Raw genomic sequence first — 18,480 nt, forward strand, 5'->3', positions numbered from 1 at the left:
GAATGTCTGTAGGTCCGTGTCTCAGTGAAGCTCATGTGAAGTGACTGAAAGCTCCAGAACTAAAGGGACACTGAACTGAGATCAGTTTGTCACCTGCTGGAGGGTTGATAATGAATGTGATGATGATGATGAAGGTTTCATTGATACCAGCACCATTATCAGTTCTGCTTATTGATCTGATTCTTTATTGATTTTCTGTGTGGAATAAAGTCGGCCTGTTGTGAGTCTGTGAACAATGAACAGTGATCAGTTTCAACAACACAGCAGCTTAAACTGACGTGTTTATAATTCAGCAGGAAGACCAGAGCTCTGAGGAGACAAACCAATATGCGGTCAAGGTGGACATTTCCCATCAGCCTTCAGAGAATAAACAGGAAGTGACACAAACATCCTGTTGGATTACCTGTAGGCTGCCTGTAGTTCTCTGGACTGCGTTCACAGTGTGTTCTTGATCGCTGATTGAAGTTGAAATAGAAGAGTTCCTCCTACTGTCACATGTTCTTTTATCTGCTTTGTAACTGTTGGTTTGATGAGACGTATACAAAACCTTTTTATTATTATCAGACATTAAATATCTGATTGTTAAAACTTCATTGCAGAACATCAGACTATATAGCCAGCGTTAAATTTTACAATTACAAAGAAAATCAGTATTTTATACAACATGTGGGTTTGTTGTTAAACTTAAGAGCCAATTAGAGCCTGTCAGCTCGTTGATCAGGTGACAGCCAGGCGTTTGCAGTCATTGGAGAGCGGCTGCGGCGCCTGCCTCTATGCTGCACTGTGTGGCGATCGCCGGTCATCGATTCTGCGCAGGCCTGGCTCATCTCGAAAGCACCAATTTTTTCTGTGATTAAGTTTTGATCCAGAAAATTGCCTTACGCTGAGATTTAAAAATCTGTGACATCGTCTGAGGTGGGTGGGCGGGGCCAGCAGGGGAAACACTGCTGCACATGGAAGATAGAAAACTCTCTTTGGAGTTTGAGTCTGGCGAGTAGCTCTGATTGGATGGACTGAGCGCCATCTTTGTGTCCAGTTTATGTCAAACATCCATACGTGTGACAGTTGCAGTGATGTCATTTCCTGTTCTAGCTGTTCTGTTTGTCAATCACTTCAATCACTCGGCCATTAAATCCACATGACTGATGATTATTGATCAAAAATCTCACTGTTCATATTTTGTGAAAGCAGCAGTAGTCGTGACAGTTGTTTATGGTTTCCATAGCAACATGGATACAGAGTTGTTTATGGAGTGTGAGGAGGAGGAGCTGGAGCCATGGCAACAGGTGGACGACAGTGTGGAGGAGGACGAGATGGACTTCATGGACAACTACTGCGAACCAGGTGAGGACCACACACACAAACGCGCACACACACACACACGCACACACACACACACACACACACACACACACACACACAAACACACACACACAAACGCACACAGTCCTGTGGACTAACACCTGTCTGTCTGCCTCTTTAGTGGAGGATTCTCTGTCTCCTCTTCCAGCCTCTGAGACTCCGCCCCCTCAGACCCAGTCCCGCACACCTGCTCCAACAGGTATATGTGTGTGTGTGTGTGTGTGTGTGTGTCAGTGTCAGTGTCAGAGGCTTTGTTTGAATCACAAGGGATCACAGAAGTCACAGGTCAGATCAAATCACGGTTTTTAGTCACAGATCGGATCATTTTTCAGATCAACAAAAAAAAACAACAACAACGTGGGATTCAATAATTATAATAATGGATAATAATAACATAATATATAATACATATAATAATAATAATTATATATAATAAAAGTGCACCATAATAATACCATCCAGTATACTTTGAACTGCTGAAATGATTCCTGGAGTAAAATGCCATGACTTTGACAGAAACGGTGAGCGACTAGTGTCTAGAATGAAACCTCAGACCCATGAAAGATCACGGGAGTTTGATTATTTTACCAGAAACAGCGGGTTCAAATCTCACGAGAGTTTTGCAAATCAAAGGTTCCCTTTTAGACTCAACGTGTCAAGAGTGCAGTAACAGCTGCCAGAGGAATTTAGATTCCAGTATGCCATTATATAAACCTTCACTGTCCATACGTAAAATTACGAGATGTGTCAGAACAGTAACAGGACTTAGTGTGCTGTGTGAGCTATGAGTGAGGTATGGATTAGTGGGTTGCATCAGCCTGACTCTATAACTGCAGTCTCAGCTCTCTGCGGTCATTGTATGTTTTTTCACGTGCTTTTGTTAACAGCTCCTTAATTTCAGGCCGTCAAGCGATGGGCACAGAGCAACAAACCAACCTGAAGTTTCTGGTTCGGCTGGGAAAACTCCGTCAGAAGCACTCGGAATACTGCAGCAAGTGTACGGAGATGAGACGATGTCATGCTCACGGGTTTTCGAGTGGCACAAGAGGTTCAAAGAGGGACGTGAGGACGTGGAAGACGACCCCAGGGGCAGAAGGGCTTCAAGGAGCAGGAATGAGGCCAACATTGAGCGCGTGAGGCAGGTGGAGCGTTGCAATCACTGGCTAACTGTTCGACTGATCGCAAGTGAGCTAGAATCGTGACAGCGTCTGGAAGAACAATGACCAGCAGGTGTGTCAGGACATCCTCGAGCATCTTGAAACTGAACCAGACTTGCTGGGGAGAGTCATTACCAGTGATGAGTCATGGATCTTCGAGTATGACCCAGAGACCAAGCGCTAGAGCCTCCGGTGGAAGAGTCTGGAGTCGCCGAGGCCGAAGAAACCAAGACAGTTGAAGTCCAAAGCCAAACTGATGTTGGTTGCGTTCTTCGATGTGAAGGGCATCGTCCACATTGCGTTCTTGCCACAGGGCCAGACGATCAACTAGCATGTCTACTAAGAGAGCCTGCGGCGTTTGCTTTGTTCAGTGCACGAGAAGAAGCGAGAGTTGTGGCAAAACAAGTCATGGCTGCTTCACCACGACAGTGCGCCGGCTCACGATGCCCTGAGCATCTGGGAGTTCCTGGCCGAGAAAAACATTGCCGTGCTGAAGCAACCTCCCTACTCACCTGACCTGGATCCATGTGATTTTTTCCTTTTCCCCAAGCTCAAGGGGGTCATCGAGGGGACACGTTTTCCGGACGTGAAAGTCATCAAGATGGCCGTGACGATGGAGCTGCTGAGAATCCTGGGAGAATCCTTCCAGGAGTGCAATTTTTTGTGACCCCAGTTCTGTTACTTTTCTGACACACCTCGTATACTGCGAAAATAATTTTGGGCCTTTCTGTGTTTCTGTAATTTGAAAATTCACATGATCAATGGCGATATTGACGTTGCAATGCTCTGCATGTTGAAAACTCTGCTACATGTGGAATCAAACACTGACAGCGGCCGCCTGCAGCAGCAGCAGCCTCCGCTGAACTTCCAAAGAAGAAGAATTCATAACCAACAGAGAACAGATGAGCAAACTGAAGATCAGACGTGTGGAACAGAAGTTCATCATATTTGAATTGATGACTTGATGAATTGATCAATAACTGTGTCATCATTGTGCAGAAACGTTTGATTTGATTCTCCTTCGTCTTTGTTTTTGTGCCTCAGCTTCCTCTCCTGTTCAGATCGTCTCCTCCTCTGTGATGCCTCCTCCTCCTCCTCCTCCCTCCTCCATCTTCACCTCCTCCTCCCCTGTCTCCCGCCTCCCTGCCCCTTCCACACCCGCCGCAGCCCCTCCCCTGATGGCTCAGGCTCCTCCCCCTCTCATCTTGACACAGACGGCAGGCGGAACGTTTCTCCTCCCAGCGGCCCCTGGCACCGGAAACACCCCGCCCATACTGCTTACCACTGCACAGGTAGAGAACACAAACGCACCCTTCTGTCAGTTCAGGTTTTATCCACAATGCGTTGTGTCATCACATTCAGGTGGAAGAGACGGTTGGATTCTGCGTCATGAAAAAAGAAAATTAGATGAAAGATGGAAGCAGTCAGCCTGAAAGATGTTTACTCTGGTCCTGTCAAGTGTCTGTGATGTCACTGTGATGTCATATGCTTGTGTTTCTCATTCAGGGTTTCCCAGTGATGAACAATGGGGCTCCTCTGCTGCTGAACCTGCAGCCCGGACAGACGGTGCAGCCTCTCACTCTGATCCAGTGTATGACGCCATCAATAATCAATAAGACCACTAAGAAATGTGATTATTGATCACCGCCGATCTGATCGTTGATCATTGCTCTGTCCTGTCCCAACAGCCCCATCGTTGGGTCAGTTGGTACGGCCGAGTGTGGGCATGTCTCCAGTTCTCCCCCAGGGCCAGGCGGTTCAGACCAGACCAGGCTCCGCCCCCTCCAGAGGCCCTGCCCAGCCCGGCTCCGCCTTCACCGCCATGCAGCTCCCTGCCACACTAACCATTCGCACCAGCACACCAGGACCCGGTCAGTCACGCTGGACATGTACATCTGATTGGAACCGATCAGGTTGATACTTTGAGATTTATTGATCCCTTCTCTTTTTCCAGTTAACCTTCAGATGACACAGGTGGGCGGGGCCAACTCTGTGAAGCTGGCAGGCTGCCCTGCCCTCCCCTCTGGCTCAGCCAACGGAGTCACCAGAATCACTCAGTTCAGCAGTGGTACGAGTCGACTGATGATCAATACTGGTACCGATACTGACACCTCTCTTCTAAAATGTTTTACTTCTTTTGTGTTGTTTTGTATCGAAATAATGTTTTAAATTACCAGTTTTACAAAATAAAACATGCACAAGGACGTCAGTCTTTGATAGGATGTAATCCTCAGGACCTTATTGTTACAGATTATTGGTTCTTTTTGATTAATGTTCAGTAAAAAAAAACTAGTATTAGAATTAACATACAGACCTCTCAGTCTTAACTGCAGTAGAAGTACAGACACTTGAGTAAAAGTACTGATTCAACGTGCTTACTGCAGTAAAAGTAGCTCAAATAGACACTGCACTTCACGACTTATTACAAAACGTCTGAAAGGGATACAAACAATGCTAGCATTAGCTTAGCGTTACCATTAGCTTAGTGCCCTTTCCTGCTCAGTTTAACCCTGTCACTTTTCCAGCGCTTTGAAACAACAGACAAGATTTTTCTTGTTGCTGAGAATCTGCAGCATTTATTAACTGACTCACTGTAACCTGAAATTACTGCCACACTGACGACTGACTGACTATTTAAGTTCCTGCTCAGCTGAGAGCAGCACTGACAGTCTGCTGCTCACTCTGTTTCACTTACACACACATTACACACTGCCCTGTTCCTTATAGGAGCTACCTTACACTAATGAGTATGTTTGCTAAGCTAGGTTTGCTTCAGTTAAGTCCAATAAAACATAATTAATATGGCAGTCATGATAAACTGCCATCCTGCAGGACTATGTTGCTTTGTAATCATGGTCAGAAAATTCTCTTGTTACATCTCATGTTACATCTTGTTCTTCGTTTTTGTTTGTTACATCATATTTGTCTCATGTTGCTTTTCACTTGTTACATCTTTAATCTTTCATCTTATGTCTTTTACATTGTTTTTGTCTTTCTGTGTCTTGTACATCGTTTTCATCCTGTTACATCGTCTTATGTCATTTTGTCAATGTGTTTACATTGTATTGCCATGGTTACCACTCTCACAGTTTCTGTGTCACCTGGTCCGGCAGCTCCTGGCCACACTCCCTCCGTTCTAACAACGTCCAGTCTGACCTCAGCGGCGACCTCCGAACCCCCCAGAGTGGTGATGAGTGTGGAGGAGTTCTACTACGGGACTTTTGAGGGTGACCTGAGTCTGAGGAAGCCACAACCGCTGGGGATCAAAACCTCCACCTTCACCTGCCAGATCTGCTCACACCTGGCTGAGAACAACCTGAGGTGAGACCAGCAAGTACCTGAACACACCTGAACACACCTGAGCATATGAACAACTGAACACCTGGGCGCACCTTGATTGTCTGGATGCACATGTAGGGGTCTGTATGTTCACCTGTGTGCATGTGCGTGCATGCACGTGTGTGTGTGTGTGTGGGTGCGCGCGCACAGGTTGATGCAGCACATGGTCCAGCATTCAGAGCTGGTTGGAGGAGGAGGAGGAGGAGGAGGAGAAGGAGGTGATGAGAGGAGGTGCTGCAGGTTCTGTTACCGACAGTTCTCGTCTCCAGCTCAGCTACAGAGCCACCAGGACCAGGTGCACGGCCCTGTCCTGTCCACCTGTAAGAACCACACCTGCTCACACACCTGAACAACACAAAACACATGTGCACCTGAACTTTAACTGGGACTCATCTGTCTGTATTATGACTTCACCTGGGACTCACCTGTCTCTCTGTCTCTCAGGTATGTGTCGGATATGTGAGTGGGCGTTTGAGAACGAGCCGGCCTTCTTGAACCACATGAAGTCCAATCACAAACCAGGAGAGATGCCCTACATCTGCCAGGTGAGTGTGACCACCTGTCATCGCTGACCTGGCGCAGTGTTTCGTCCTCAGGTCTCGTTAACCCAGGTGTGTCCTGCAGGTGTGTTCATATCGCTCGTCCTTCTACTCGGACGTCCTGCAGCACTTTGCCAGTTTCCACAGAGACTCTCGCTTCCTGCTGTGTGTGTTCTGCCTCAAGGTGACCAGAAACCCCGCCAGCTTCCAGCAGCACCTGCTGCGACACCAGGTAACCCCCCCAACACACACACACACACACACACCCACACACACACACACAGACACACACACACGCAAATTATTATGCTGGAACATTTATTAAGAAAATTTTTTAATTAATTAAATAAATCACTCAATTAAAACAGTTATATAAGAAAAATATGTCTCTCTACAAACCAACCAAACTCCATTCATAAAATTCATTCATTAGTTCAGATCCAAACTAACATGTTAAAACACTGAAGTCTCACAACAACACAAACAGACTAACAGGTGGAGGCAGCAGCAGACCAACAACTCCTGTGTTCACTGGTTTGTAGAGAGTGATATTTGTCTGATATAATAATATATATTCCTGTCCAAAAAGTCTGTCTGACAGAAAGATAAAGAGGTGAAAATATTCTAAATATAGAATATTTAAATATTATATTCTAAATATAGTGTACAATTTTTCCTGCAGTCTTCCTGCAGTGTCCCCGCAGTGTCCCTGCAGTTCTGTAGTCTTCCTGCAGTGTCCTTGCAGTTCCTGCAGTGTCCCTGCAGTCTGAGGAGGACAGGACGAAGGGAAACAACTCGCTTCAACGACAGATCGTATATTACAGAGGATTACAACTTGTTTATGGCTCCAGTTCACTATTTGGACAGCAGGACTCATTTTTGCTCAGAACTGTTCCTTTAAGATGTTCATAGTAAATATCACTTATGACTTTTTTCTATTTCAAACCAAATGTCCAGGGTCTTTAAAAGTAACTTATTAGATGACAAGATTACAGTTACTATTACTTTCCTTTGCTGAATTACAACCTCTAGGTGTTAACACACAGAGCGGTGGTGGGCGGTTGCATAACATCTTATTGGCAATAATTAACTACCGTCATAGATGAATAAAATATCAATAATTAGTCAAACCGACTAGTATTTCTGGTACCGACTAGCAAAGACGTTCAGTCATCTAATCGATTAATCGTGCAGATCCCAGTCTGTGGAGTCGATGTGGAACTGAACATCCTCCATTGAATTGTTTGAGATGAGTAATCTGTTGATAATTTTTGATAAATGTTGTGATTAGTTGATCAATAATCAGTAAAACCTCCTCTGTCCCTCTGTCTCTGTGTCTCAGTTTAATCAGGCCTTCCACTGTAACAGGTGCCGTCTTCAGTTTGTCTTCCTCAAAGATAAGATGCAGCATAAACTGGAAAACCATCGCAGCTTCCGTCGACCGGCTCGGCTGGAGGGACTGCCACCAGGGTCAAAGGTCAGCTGTCTCCCTGTCCTCAGCTCCACCCCCTCAGGGACAGTCTCACTCACTGTCTTCTTTTGAGTTCCAGCAGCTTCATATCATTTTTATAACTCAGGTCCCGACCCTTCAGTTCTCATTAGTCCGTGTGTCTCCAGGTGACCATCAGGACCTACGGGAAGATCAGGCCACCAGTGACATCATCAGCAAGCCGGCGCTTCCACAGCTACTCCTCCCTCATCCAGCCAATCAACATCAAGACAGAGCAGCAGAAGTCTCCGACCCAGAGGAGCCCCGGACTCTCCAAATCACCTCGATCTCCGACAAAGAGACAGTTGGGCGGCCGCAGAGTGAACAGGTCAGAGTGCCAGGTTCTCCTGAGGGGGGCGCCACACGACAGGAAGTGCTGGTTTGTGCTGCGTTGCAGTGCTGCTGAAACAGGAAGAAGAGGACAAAGTATTTATGGTTTTCTACAGGATGGTTAGCTCGCTGCTATTCTCATGCTAACATGCTAAAGTACATATTTACAGCAAGGCTGAGTGATTTTCAACTGTTTGAAAATTATCTTGGCGGTCTGATGAGTCCTCAAACAGTTTGGGAAGTTTTAAAAATGGATCCTGTCACATTAATCGACCAAGATCACAGAACAGGGTTCTCTGGATTCTTCAGTGTTTTCCTCTGATTCTTCAGCCTGAAGACTCCTGTAGTGTGAACACAACCTCAGACCTGTGATTAGTCTCTGGTCGTCCATGTTGGCAGCTGACTGGAAGGAAACAGAAACGTTTCCCACTGACACGTGGAGCAGTTCAGGACGTTCTTCTGTGACTGACCAGCTGACAGTTTCAAATGTTTTCAGTTCATGTTCTGACGTTCTGATGTTGAACTTCTCTGTTCTTCTCCTGCAGGAGTTCCTCATATGACGGAGAACATCTGGTGTGTTTGGAGTGTGGAACCGACGCCTCCGACTTCTCTGCTCACTACCCGACTCACGTCCAGTGTCTGCTGTGTCCCTACAGCAGCTGCTGCTCCAGAGCCTACGCTGCCCACATGATCCAGTGAGAACACAGCAGAACACACAGAGAACACTGCAGAACACTCAGAGAACGCAGCAGAACACTCAGAGAATGCAGCAGAACACTCAGAGAACACTACAGAACCCTCAGAGAACGCAGCAGAACACTCAGAGTACACTGCAGGAACAGTCAAAGAATACTGAAGGAACATTTTCCTTAAACTTTTCCTCAAACATATTGATTGTTAAATGATTGATTGATTGATTGATTGGTGTGATTGGTTGTTGTTTCAGTCATCACGTGCCGCAGCGATCCAAAGACCAAGTGGTTCCACTGCACAGACGACCTCCTCCATGGTGAGAACCAAACTGCAGGAAAATACGTGTGTGTGTGTGTGTGTGTGTGTGTGTGTGTGTGTGTATTGTGTTAACCTGTGTTAATGTGTGTGATCTGTGTGTGTTCTCCCCGTGTTCTCCTCAGTGTGTTCCAGCTGCAGTGTTCCAACTCTGACTGTGACTTCAGAAGTCAGACTGCAGATCAGATGGCCGATCACCTGCTGATGAACCCGGAGCACAACAGCGCCACCTGTCACAGCCGGGGTAACACAACACACACACACACTGACACACACTGACACGATGGTGTCATGTTCCACCACGTTTCACTCAGCTGAACGAAGGTTTTAATAAATCAGCTGTAAAAATGTAAACTGCAAACATCACATTTGTTTATGGAGCTAACACTAACACTGGATTATGTTCAGTGTTCTCTGAATGAGTTAGTGTTTGGTAATGAGTCATATAAAATCATAGATGATCTTTTAGAAGGAGGACATTCACAAACTGTTGTCTTCACATGAAAAAAATCCAGATCTTAACATACTGACATTACCCTTAAAGAAAACAGGTGAAAACGTTTGGGTAGTTAAGTATTTGTTGTTGTAGTACTCATTTTGGCCACAAGAGGCTGCAGTGCACCATCACTCCATATCCTAAAGAGGATGGAGATCCACCCTGAACACAAGCTACAGACACTGTGTGCTAAAAAGTTGTGTATCATTAAAGTCTTTCTTTTAAGAAAAAACAGACATGAAACTGAAGTAAAATCGTTTATTTCTGAGTTTTCAAAGTAAATATATCTGATTCACAGGCATGTTGAGGTGATACTCAGGCAAACTTTAACTGCTCTTTGTGTCAGAATATTAACTCAGATAAGAAACTGGGACAAAGGACAGAAGATAAAAGCTGTAAAAGCATCTGCAGATAAGATATCAGTAAAGTGAACTTCATGTTGATCTGACTTCAGTTTCCTGCTGTTCTGTCACATCTTTCCTTTCTGCTCAGTGTAAATAAAAAGCAGCTGTCCTCCTTAAATCGAACTCATCCTCCTGAGGAGGTCTGGAGGTTTCCACAGACCTGGCAGCATCCAGCTTCTGGCTTTAGCCGGAGCCAAAATAAATAAAACTAACCCAGCTGAAGGTTCAGAGTCTCTGCCCGCTCTCTGACAGCATGAAGCAGAGGAAATAAAGGAAGTGTAAACAGCAGAGGGAGAGACTTGTATCTGGTACGATGTGTTTACACACCAAGAACACGATCTTCTGCCAAATCAGAGCAGAATCAGCGAGTAAAGTTCATCACTTAAAATGTTTATCACCAAAAATTACAGCAGGGCTGTGCCTGACTAAGATTTTCTTTAGTTGAATCAGATTTGTTCGTCCTGTATGAATATTTAATAATTCGGCCCTTTTTGTTTTTTTTTTTACAGTTCAGTGTGCCACAATAAATTCTTATATCAGCCTATATGAGTGTGTTCTAACAGTTAGACTCCGGTTTTAATGTCTTTCATCATCTGTGATGTGAAAACATCAGGTTTTCTCACAGTCAGAAATTCAACGTGAGCATCCCCCTGTAGTTCAGTTATAAAATCAGTGAACCGGCAGAGTTTCTCTCCCGAGGCTGCAGCTGCTGTCCAGCATCACCTGCACTGCATGCTCCGTGCTCTTTTACGCTGTGAATTAAGTATTTATTTGGACTAAACCAGAGTTGGTGATTTTTGGGACAGTGGATTGTTGTTGTCCACTTGGACTCAAGGTTGAACTGAATATATTTTGGTGGTGAAAAGTAGGGGTGAAACCATTCCTCGAGTAACTCAATTACTAAATGGCATTGAGGCAAATTATCTTCCAACAATACAAATATGGCCTACCTTGGCCACCAGGAGGTTCTGCAGCTCCCTCAGCACTTCTACTTCCTGTGAGTATGAAGTATTTGAAAGTTACTGAACATACAGATTAGTGTCTACAGATGTTTTGATATATTTTGGTTTTTGAGGGACACTGGTTCATTTTATTTTGATGTTTCTAGAAGTAATGACATGACTGTGTAAGATGCTGAAAAAAAGTTATCTTCTTTTCAGCGTACGTTGAACCGGACATCCAGTTCTACCACAGTGAAGAGCAGCACTCTGAACCAGTCCAGGACAAGGACTTGTCTGATCAGTCCTGGAGGTCAGCAGATAGCTGGAAAGATCCGTCAGAGAGTGAAAGCACCAAGTTCACCATTGTCTCCTTCATGGAGAGCAGCGGGCCTCATCATTTCCTGTCCAAGAACAGTGACGCCATCGACTTCTTCAACCTGCTCTTCCCTTCAGCACTCATGGAGCTCATCACCAAAGAGACCAATGCCCATGCCAAAACCTGCCAGTACCTGGGCTCCTGCTGCATGGACTGGGTCCCCGTCACCATCCATGAGATTAAAGGTTTCATCGGCCTGGTTATTCTGATGGGGATCCAGAACCTCCCCGACCAGTCACACTACTGGTCCTGGAGTCACTACGACAACAGCTACACCTTCTACCGAGCCATGAGCTACAAACGCTTTCAGCAGATCGCTGCCAACATCCGCATGGGCAGCTTCACCACAGATGAGTATCGTGGCACCAGCAAGTCCAGTGACTCGCTGCACATCTTCAGGCCGATGCTGGACATCCTGGGCGGAGCCATGTGGAACACCTACCAGCCGAACTGCTGCCTGACCATCGACAGGGCACTGCTGCCTTGTCTGGAGGAGGAGAGCTGCCACACCAAGGGAAACCCAAAGACACAGCCTCAGGTGTGGCTGCTCTGTGACTCCAAGTCTGGCTACTGCCACCGCTTCTTCATCCAGGTGGGGGAGAAGGAGGGCCCAGAGCCGGGCTTCACCGTGGTTCCAGAGCTGGTGAAGGGTCTGGAGGACAAACACCACCATCTGTTTTTGGCAAGTTCTCTTACGTCTGTCCCACTTATGCAGAAGCTTCTGGAACAGGGCATCTATGCCTCCAGCTCCTTCCCTCCACCAAACCCCACCCTGCCCAGAGAGCTGTGGGAGGAGGGCCAGCTGGAGAAACCCGGGGACTTCCTGCAGAGGCAGTATGGCCCTCTGCTGGCCACCCGCTGGAGGGACACCAAAGAGATGGGCTGCCTGTCGACTAATGCAGCTCCAGGTGAACAGGACACTGTTTGGAGGAGGTCTCAGACCAAAGTGGGTCAACTAGATCCCATTGACCGCCCCATGGCCTTCCGCCTCCTGCAGGAGAACATGCGAGGCGTCGACATCTGCAAGCAACTGCTGGCCTGCAACCCATTGGGAGGGATCCCGCAGGACCGACATTGGCGTAGCCTCTTTTGGTTTCTGGTCAACCTGAGCATCGTCAACGCGTTTATTGTGCTGCGGGAGAGTCGCAGAGAGAACCCTCCTGCCTGGGTGCAGGATGGCCTTTTCACCCAGGTCAACTTTCGCAAACGTTTGGGCAACCAGCTCGCCAAGTGTGCTCAGAAATACTTTGAGACCATGGAGATCGCCAGCTCCCGTGGGACGAGGGGCGAGGTGGCAGATGAACCACTGAAACAAAGACACAGGATGTCAAAGATCAGCAATATCTCCAAGAGGTGCAAGAACTGCAACTTGAAGAACATCCGCCATGAGAGTGTGTACGGCTGCCTCATTTGTAAAGCCAACCTGTGTAAACAGCCAAACTGCTTCTGGGAGTTTCATGGCCTGTCGCCTCTAAACAAAGGTCAGTGTTTTATGCAGTTAAATTCAAAAGGTTGTGGTCAGCTCTGTAACCAAGAAGCTGGTGTATTAATGTTAAACTTTGCACAGTTCAGAGTACCTTGGGAGCTGAATGGTTATAGTTCATGACCACCACAATGCTGCCAGTCGATTGCAGCCAGTGAACTCTTTTGCATGTCATACCCCTCTCTCTCCTCTGTTTCCTGTTAACCTTTGACATCCAATAAAAAGACTGCACAATTAAAGATGCATGTTTGATGTTTTTAACAGGATCAACAAAAGCTGGATTCCTCAAGGACAGAATAAGGTAATCATTTCTCTGGATATATTCACATAGAAACATTTTGTTCTCTAATATGTTTGATTTGCCGTTAATTTTGTAACGTAAAGCTTTGTCTTTAATGTCATTGAAAGATTTGAACAAAACAAGTTGAGTTGAATGAAACACAATTTCTTTGTGTTTCTTTCGTCTAAGTAATAATATTAACAGTTTTACATGTCATTCTCTGTGCTGCAGTGGAGCCATCGAGGTGAAGGAGGTGAAGGACAGCGTGGATGGGGCAATGGCCCCTGTGGAGGACTTTGACTTTTCTGACGATGAGAGACTGGATGACCTGGATGACATTGATGATGAATCTGAAGATATTAAGGAAGAAGAAGACAAACGTCCAATGTCTCACCTGCCGTCAGCAACAAACGGTCACACCCAACCAGCAACCATGTTGTCTTCCTCTAAAGATCGTGATGATTTCCTCACTGCCCGTCAGCTGAGGATTGCCCTGTTTGCTCTGTGTGATGGACTCCAACAAGCCTCTAGAGTTTTTTCAACCGACACGCAGGTCATACGGTCCTGGCTGAAGGAGGCCAGGAAGCGTTTGAAGCAGACTGAACAGGAACAGAAGACTGATGGCTGGGACCGTATGGTGGCCTGGGTGCTGACCATGCGTGAGCAGCAGCTTCCGATTACTGAGAGCAACCTCTTCCACAAAGCCTCAACGCTGAAGAAGAAGGGTGGCTTCAGTGACTCTTTCCGCATCTCCTACGACTGGGCGGTGAGCTTCATGCTGGAGCATCGGCTCGGCGTGCAGAGCATTGGCAGGGAGGCCACACTGGCTCGCACCCTGCCACCTTCCCTGGAAGCCAAGAGCAAGACCTTCAGGGAATTTACACAGAAGGTCATCCAGGTCAACAAGCTGTCAGAGAGCACTGTGGCTGCGATGGACGAATTGTGTCTATTTGTGGATTTGAGGTTAGTTCAGGACAAGTCTCGCTGCTCAGAGGCCCTGGAGCTCACTGGGTCTTTACCTCTGGTCACTGTGTATCTGACGATACTGGCTGATGGCGTCATGCTGCCGTCTCTGGTGCTGGCGAACAGGCAGCTGGCTGAGAAGGCCCTGCCAGAGTTCATCCTGCTGGAGGCTGGCCCAGAGAGTCTGTTAGTAGAAGAAGCCTTGGATCTCTGGACTAACAAGGTTTGGCTGCGGCATGTGTCCGGTCCAACTCAGCACAGTAAATCGATGCTGGTCTTGGACCGACACCGGGAACACTTGGGGGAATCGTTCCTTACTTCCGTCAGTGGATCGGGTACTCTTCCCGCAGTGATTCCTGGAGGCTGTTCCGTCCATCTGCAGCCCCTTGAGGTTTGCTTGAAGCCAGTTTTGCAGCGCTTCCTGCTGTCACGCTGGGCAAAGTTCACTGCTGAAGACCCGAAGGAGTTGGAGGAGGTGTCACCTCACCGGCTCCAAGCGAATGTGGCCCAGCTGCTGGTTGATTGGGTCGTCGAGGCCCTGACACACCTGAACAAACTCCCACACCTTTGGAAGAGGTCTTTCCACCTCACAGGTCTTCTGCCAGAGCAGAAAGAAGAGAATGAGAACATGGAGGAGAAGAACGAGGAGGAGAATTTGACAAGTCAGAAACCAGAGGAGGTCCAGGCTGAACTCCTCAAGACCCTGACAGAGACCCTGCTAGGAGAGGAAGCTCCTGAGCTGTTGGAGCTGGAAAACAAAGAGGACACAGAGGAGGACCTGGAACAAGGAGAAGGTGAGGACAAGCAGGGAGACAAAGAAGAAGAAGAGAAGGGGTTTAAAGAGGACATGGAAGAGACAGGGAAAGAGGCAAAGGGGGACAAAAAGGAGATGGAGGAAGAAGGGGAGGGAGGTAGACTGGAGGACACGGAAAGGGATGGAAAGGACACAATCAAAGATGTGGAAGACAAGAAAGAGACAGAAAGGGACAGCAGGGAGACGGAGGAGGACAAGGAAGAGGAAATTAACAAGCTAGAAGAGGACAGTGAGGAAGAAGGAAAGGAGACAGTGGAGGAAAGGAAGGAGATGAGCAAGGAGAGACGAGAGACAAGGATAGTGATAGGAGAGGAGGTTGGGGATGAGTGGAAGATAACGGTAAAGAGCAGGACTGAAGGGGTTGAGGACGAAAGGATGGACGAAAGCTGAACAGACAATGAAGCTCCGCAGACTGTAAAAAATACCTGGCCGCGTTGTCCCCGTCAGGTGTGTGAAGGGACTCTAACCGCTGGATATCGTCCCTGCAATTAACTGAAAATACAGGAAGTTTTTGCAGTTGGGTGATAGAGTCTAATGGTCGTGTCTAGAAGGGAACCCCAGAGAGAGTTGTCTTTGTCACCCAAACCATGATCTTTCACTAACTGTATCCAGGTGTATTCTGTCCATAAACCAGATCTAAACCACAACATTATTATATTATAAAACATAATGTGCACAACGAAGAAACAATGTGTACAAACCTCATGAGAGTTTTGCAAATCAACAGTTTCCTTCTAGTCACGACCAAGTTGAACTCTGATGTGAGATGCAAGAAGCAACCGGCTGAGCGGAGTGTGAAATGCTGCAATACCTGTCAGTCCAGGCAAAGTCACTCATAAACACACTTTCATCGGTAGAGTTTGGTATTCTGATTTGTCTTAAAATAATCTTCTGTTTCTTTGAGCGTCGTCCTGCGAGTTTTGTGAAACGCTGATTATATATCATATATGGTATGGGTGTTTGCAGTACACGGTTTAATTTCAAACTAGCACAAGTGAAATTTGTGAAGGAATCGACAAGAAGATTCAAACTTTTCCTTTGGAACTGATTCATATTTAGAATTGGTTCTCGATGCCCAACTCTACTTCTTGGTGTGGACTTAAAGCTCCAGCCTGCCACAAATCTGCTGTAAAGCTTTGGCCAAATGTGACAGTTTGTGTTTGAATACAGTAGATGAGGTAATTTGTAGTAAATGATCTGGTCCAGGTGGAGCAATGAAATGGAAGATCTGCCCTCAGATCGACAGAAGCAGCTCAGTGACCTGCTGAGGACTGAACCTGTTGTATACAAACTCAACTGATTTTGTATTTGTGGAGAGAAGCTGGAGGTTTTTCCATTCACTTCACTTTAACAGATACAGCAGCACCTAGTGGACATGAGAGGAACTGCAGCTTGTCACACTGCGGCCTTGTCGGTTTGCTGTTTGTCGGGGACTTTAATCATGTGCCGCCTTTGCAGAAACCAGCTGGACTGAGTTAATTTTTCAACATGAAGCCATGAACTCATCACAAGATGTAAAATCTAAACCCTGATTGGCCACAACAAGCTGTTTGTTTCTGCCTAAACGCACTATGACATGTCAGGTTTGAGCTGCTTTAGTGACGGCAGTCTATGATGATTTTGTGGTGTTTTCCTGGCTTTGTCTCAACCTTTAAGTTCAGAGGACGGTCCAAGTGAAAGCTCTGCCTCCAGACCAGCCAATCAGCTGACGGCCACAGCCAGGAGTTATGACCAAGACCAGGACGGATTCCATATTGTATGATACACGATAAAATATGAAAAAAAGTCAGATTTCAGCATAAATGTGAATGTTTTCTGGTTTCTTTACTCGTCTCTGACAGTAAAATGACATATGAGGATATGTCCAAACGTGAAAACAGGTGGAGCACACAGACATATATCACAAGATTGTGACAGGATTAATTTTTCACCATTTTATGACATTTTATGGACCAAATAACTGATTAATGGAGAAACTGATCAACTTATAAATTAATACTAAAAAATAATTGTTGGTTGCATCCTACTCGTGGATAACTTTTTTGTTATACAGTCACAGATGGTCACTGAACAAGCTCTGGAAGCTGATTGGCTGATCTGGAGCCTTTTGTACGTATGAATTAATCCTGTTCTGAGGACAGTTGTGACCTGATGAGATGATGGTGTTGGAGATCTTTCCTGTGTTTTCTTTCTTTCTCTCTTTCTTTTTTTTTTTTTTTTTTACTGTACAGATCAATATTTTTGTCTTTTCTGTGTGTGAACCTGATCGTGACTCCTACAGAACTCATGTTGTCTTGGTGCTGATGTACAGGAGACTTTAGATGCTGTTCCTCATAAATAAAATACAAAACATCTTCACATTTGGATCCTTTTAATTAATTTGTAGTTTTATTTCATTTATTCATCAGAGATGAGCCACATTTACCCTCCAGCTGCTGTCCGGACACTAAAACTACTAATGCGGTTAATACAAATACAAGTTCAAAATACCATAAATACTAAATTAATCTGAGAATGTTTTTATTGTCTGTAGTTACTGTACTTAAGTACTTACTTTTTCTGACATCTGAACTCAAATATCTGAACTTTCTCTTATTTTCTGAACAGGCTCGTTAATGTAGTTTCAATGACTCTGAGGTGAATTATTGATTATTGTTATTTTGCATCATTGTGCGCCGCCTTCCAACATCAAGACTGATTTCAACCTGAATGGACGAAACAATAAGACAGAAAAGACAATTGGCTGGAGGATCCATCAGAGGACATCACACAGGACAGACGGGAAGAGACAAGGATGACGTAACAAAATCTAACAACAAAAATAAGGTAACAAGAAAAAAACAACATATAAGATGTAACAAGACAAACATGATGAAAATGTGTAACAAGGTGAAAAGTTCATAAAAGGTGTAATGACAAAAATGACATTATGGCCATGATACTCAGCCCAACCATCAAACTGTTTAGGTTAATGAGAAATAACCAGAAATAATCAAAGAATTAAATTAAATTTGACAAAGTTACCAAAGGATGAAAACCTACACAACTGAAATGTTTAATATTCAGAGACAGACGTGGTTTTTTTCTGTTGGTCCTATCTCTCTGATGATCCTTGTCCTGTGTGAACCTTGACTCGACTGATTGAGTTGAACTCTGCAGTAGAAACGAACAGAGCGACATTCCAGATGTTTTATCATCACATCTCTCATATCTGCAAGACAGATCAAACTGCAACACAAACTGAATCAATCCAGTTCAACATGTTTCTTCTTTTACACGTTCTGCTTCAGTATTTTTATCACCTGGAGGAGGTCATGTGGTAGATTGTGTGTGTGTGACCTTGTTTTGAATTTCCCACACTTCAGGATCCATCAGTCTAAAATACTTTCTGCACATTTATAACTGTGTGCTGAAGAACCTCTCAGGGTTGCAATCATTCCTAATTTTTTGAAAAACCCTGAAAAATCCATGTAAATCTGAATCTAAATATATGTAATAA

General features: G+C 45.5%; 1 protein-coding gene across 3 annotated transcripts; it reads left to right on the plus strand.

Annotated features, from left to right (window-relative positions):
* Window positions 1-1,203: 1,203 nt before the first annotated feature.
* On the plus strand, window positions 1,204-16,264 carry pogzb (pogo transposable element derived with ZNF domain b). 3 transcript variants are annotated; one of them, XM_084727320.1, is made up of 18 exons: window positions 1,204-1,344; window positions 1,484-1,561; window positions 3,564-3,811; window positions 4,026-4,110; window positions 4,208-4,390; window positions 4,474-4,614; window positions 5,609-5,840; window positions 6,009-6,178; window positions 6,303-6,403; window positions 6,483-6,629; window positions 7,740-7,874; window positions 8,015-8,214; window positions 8,762-8,911; window positions 9,163-9,225; window positions 9,350-9,468; window positions 11,285-12,922; window positions 13,189-13,225; window positions 13,436-16,264. In XM_084727320.1, exons 1-18 carry the CDS (start codon window positions 1,230-1,232, stop codon window positions 15,369-15,371), a joined length of 5,778 nt encoding a protein of 1,925 aa, XP_084583446.1. In that variant the 5' UTR covers window positions 1,204-1,229; the 3' UTR covers window positions 15,372-16,264. The 3 variants fall into 3 exon arrangements, with proteins under 3 accessions (XP_084583446.1, XP_084583447.1, XP_084583448.1); XM_084727321.1 differs by having other exon boundaries at window positions 5,633-5,840; XM_084727322.1 differs by having other exon boundaries at window positions 4,474-4,587; window positions 5,633-5,840.
* The last annotated feature ends 2,216 nt before the right edge of the window (window positions 16,265-18,480 follow it).

Source organism: Lutjanus erythropterus, chromosome 9 (genome assembly GCF_056507025.1).
Source record: "Lutjanus erythropterus isolate fLutEry1 chromosome 9, fLutEry1.hap2, whole genome shotgun sequence".
NCBI classification, from domain to species: domain Eukaryota; kingdom Metazoa; phylum Chordata; class Actinopteri; order Lutjaniformes; family Lutjanidae; genus Lutjanus; species Lutjanus erythropterus.

Excerpts from the sequence above, each read along its gene's own strand:
- pogzb (XM_084727320.1), top strand. The coding sequence starts at position 1,230 with ATGGATACAGAGTTGTTTATGGAGTGTGAGGAGGAGGAGCTGGAGCCA. Across the intron at positions 4,111-4,207 it reads GCCTCTCACTCTGATCCAGT|CCCCATCGTTGGGTCAGTTG; the intron begins GTATGACGCCAT and ends CTGTCCCAACAG. Across the intron at positions 9,469-11,284 it reads CGCCACCTGTCACAGCCGGG|CGTACGTTGAACCGGACATC; the intron begins GTAACACAACAC and ends TCTTCTTTTCAG.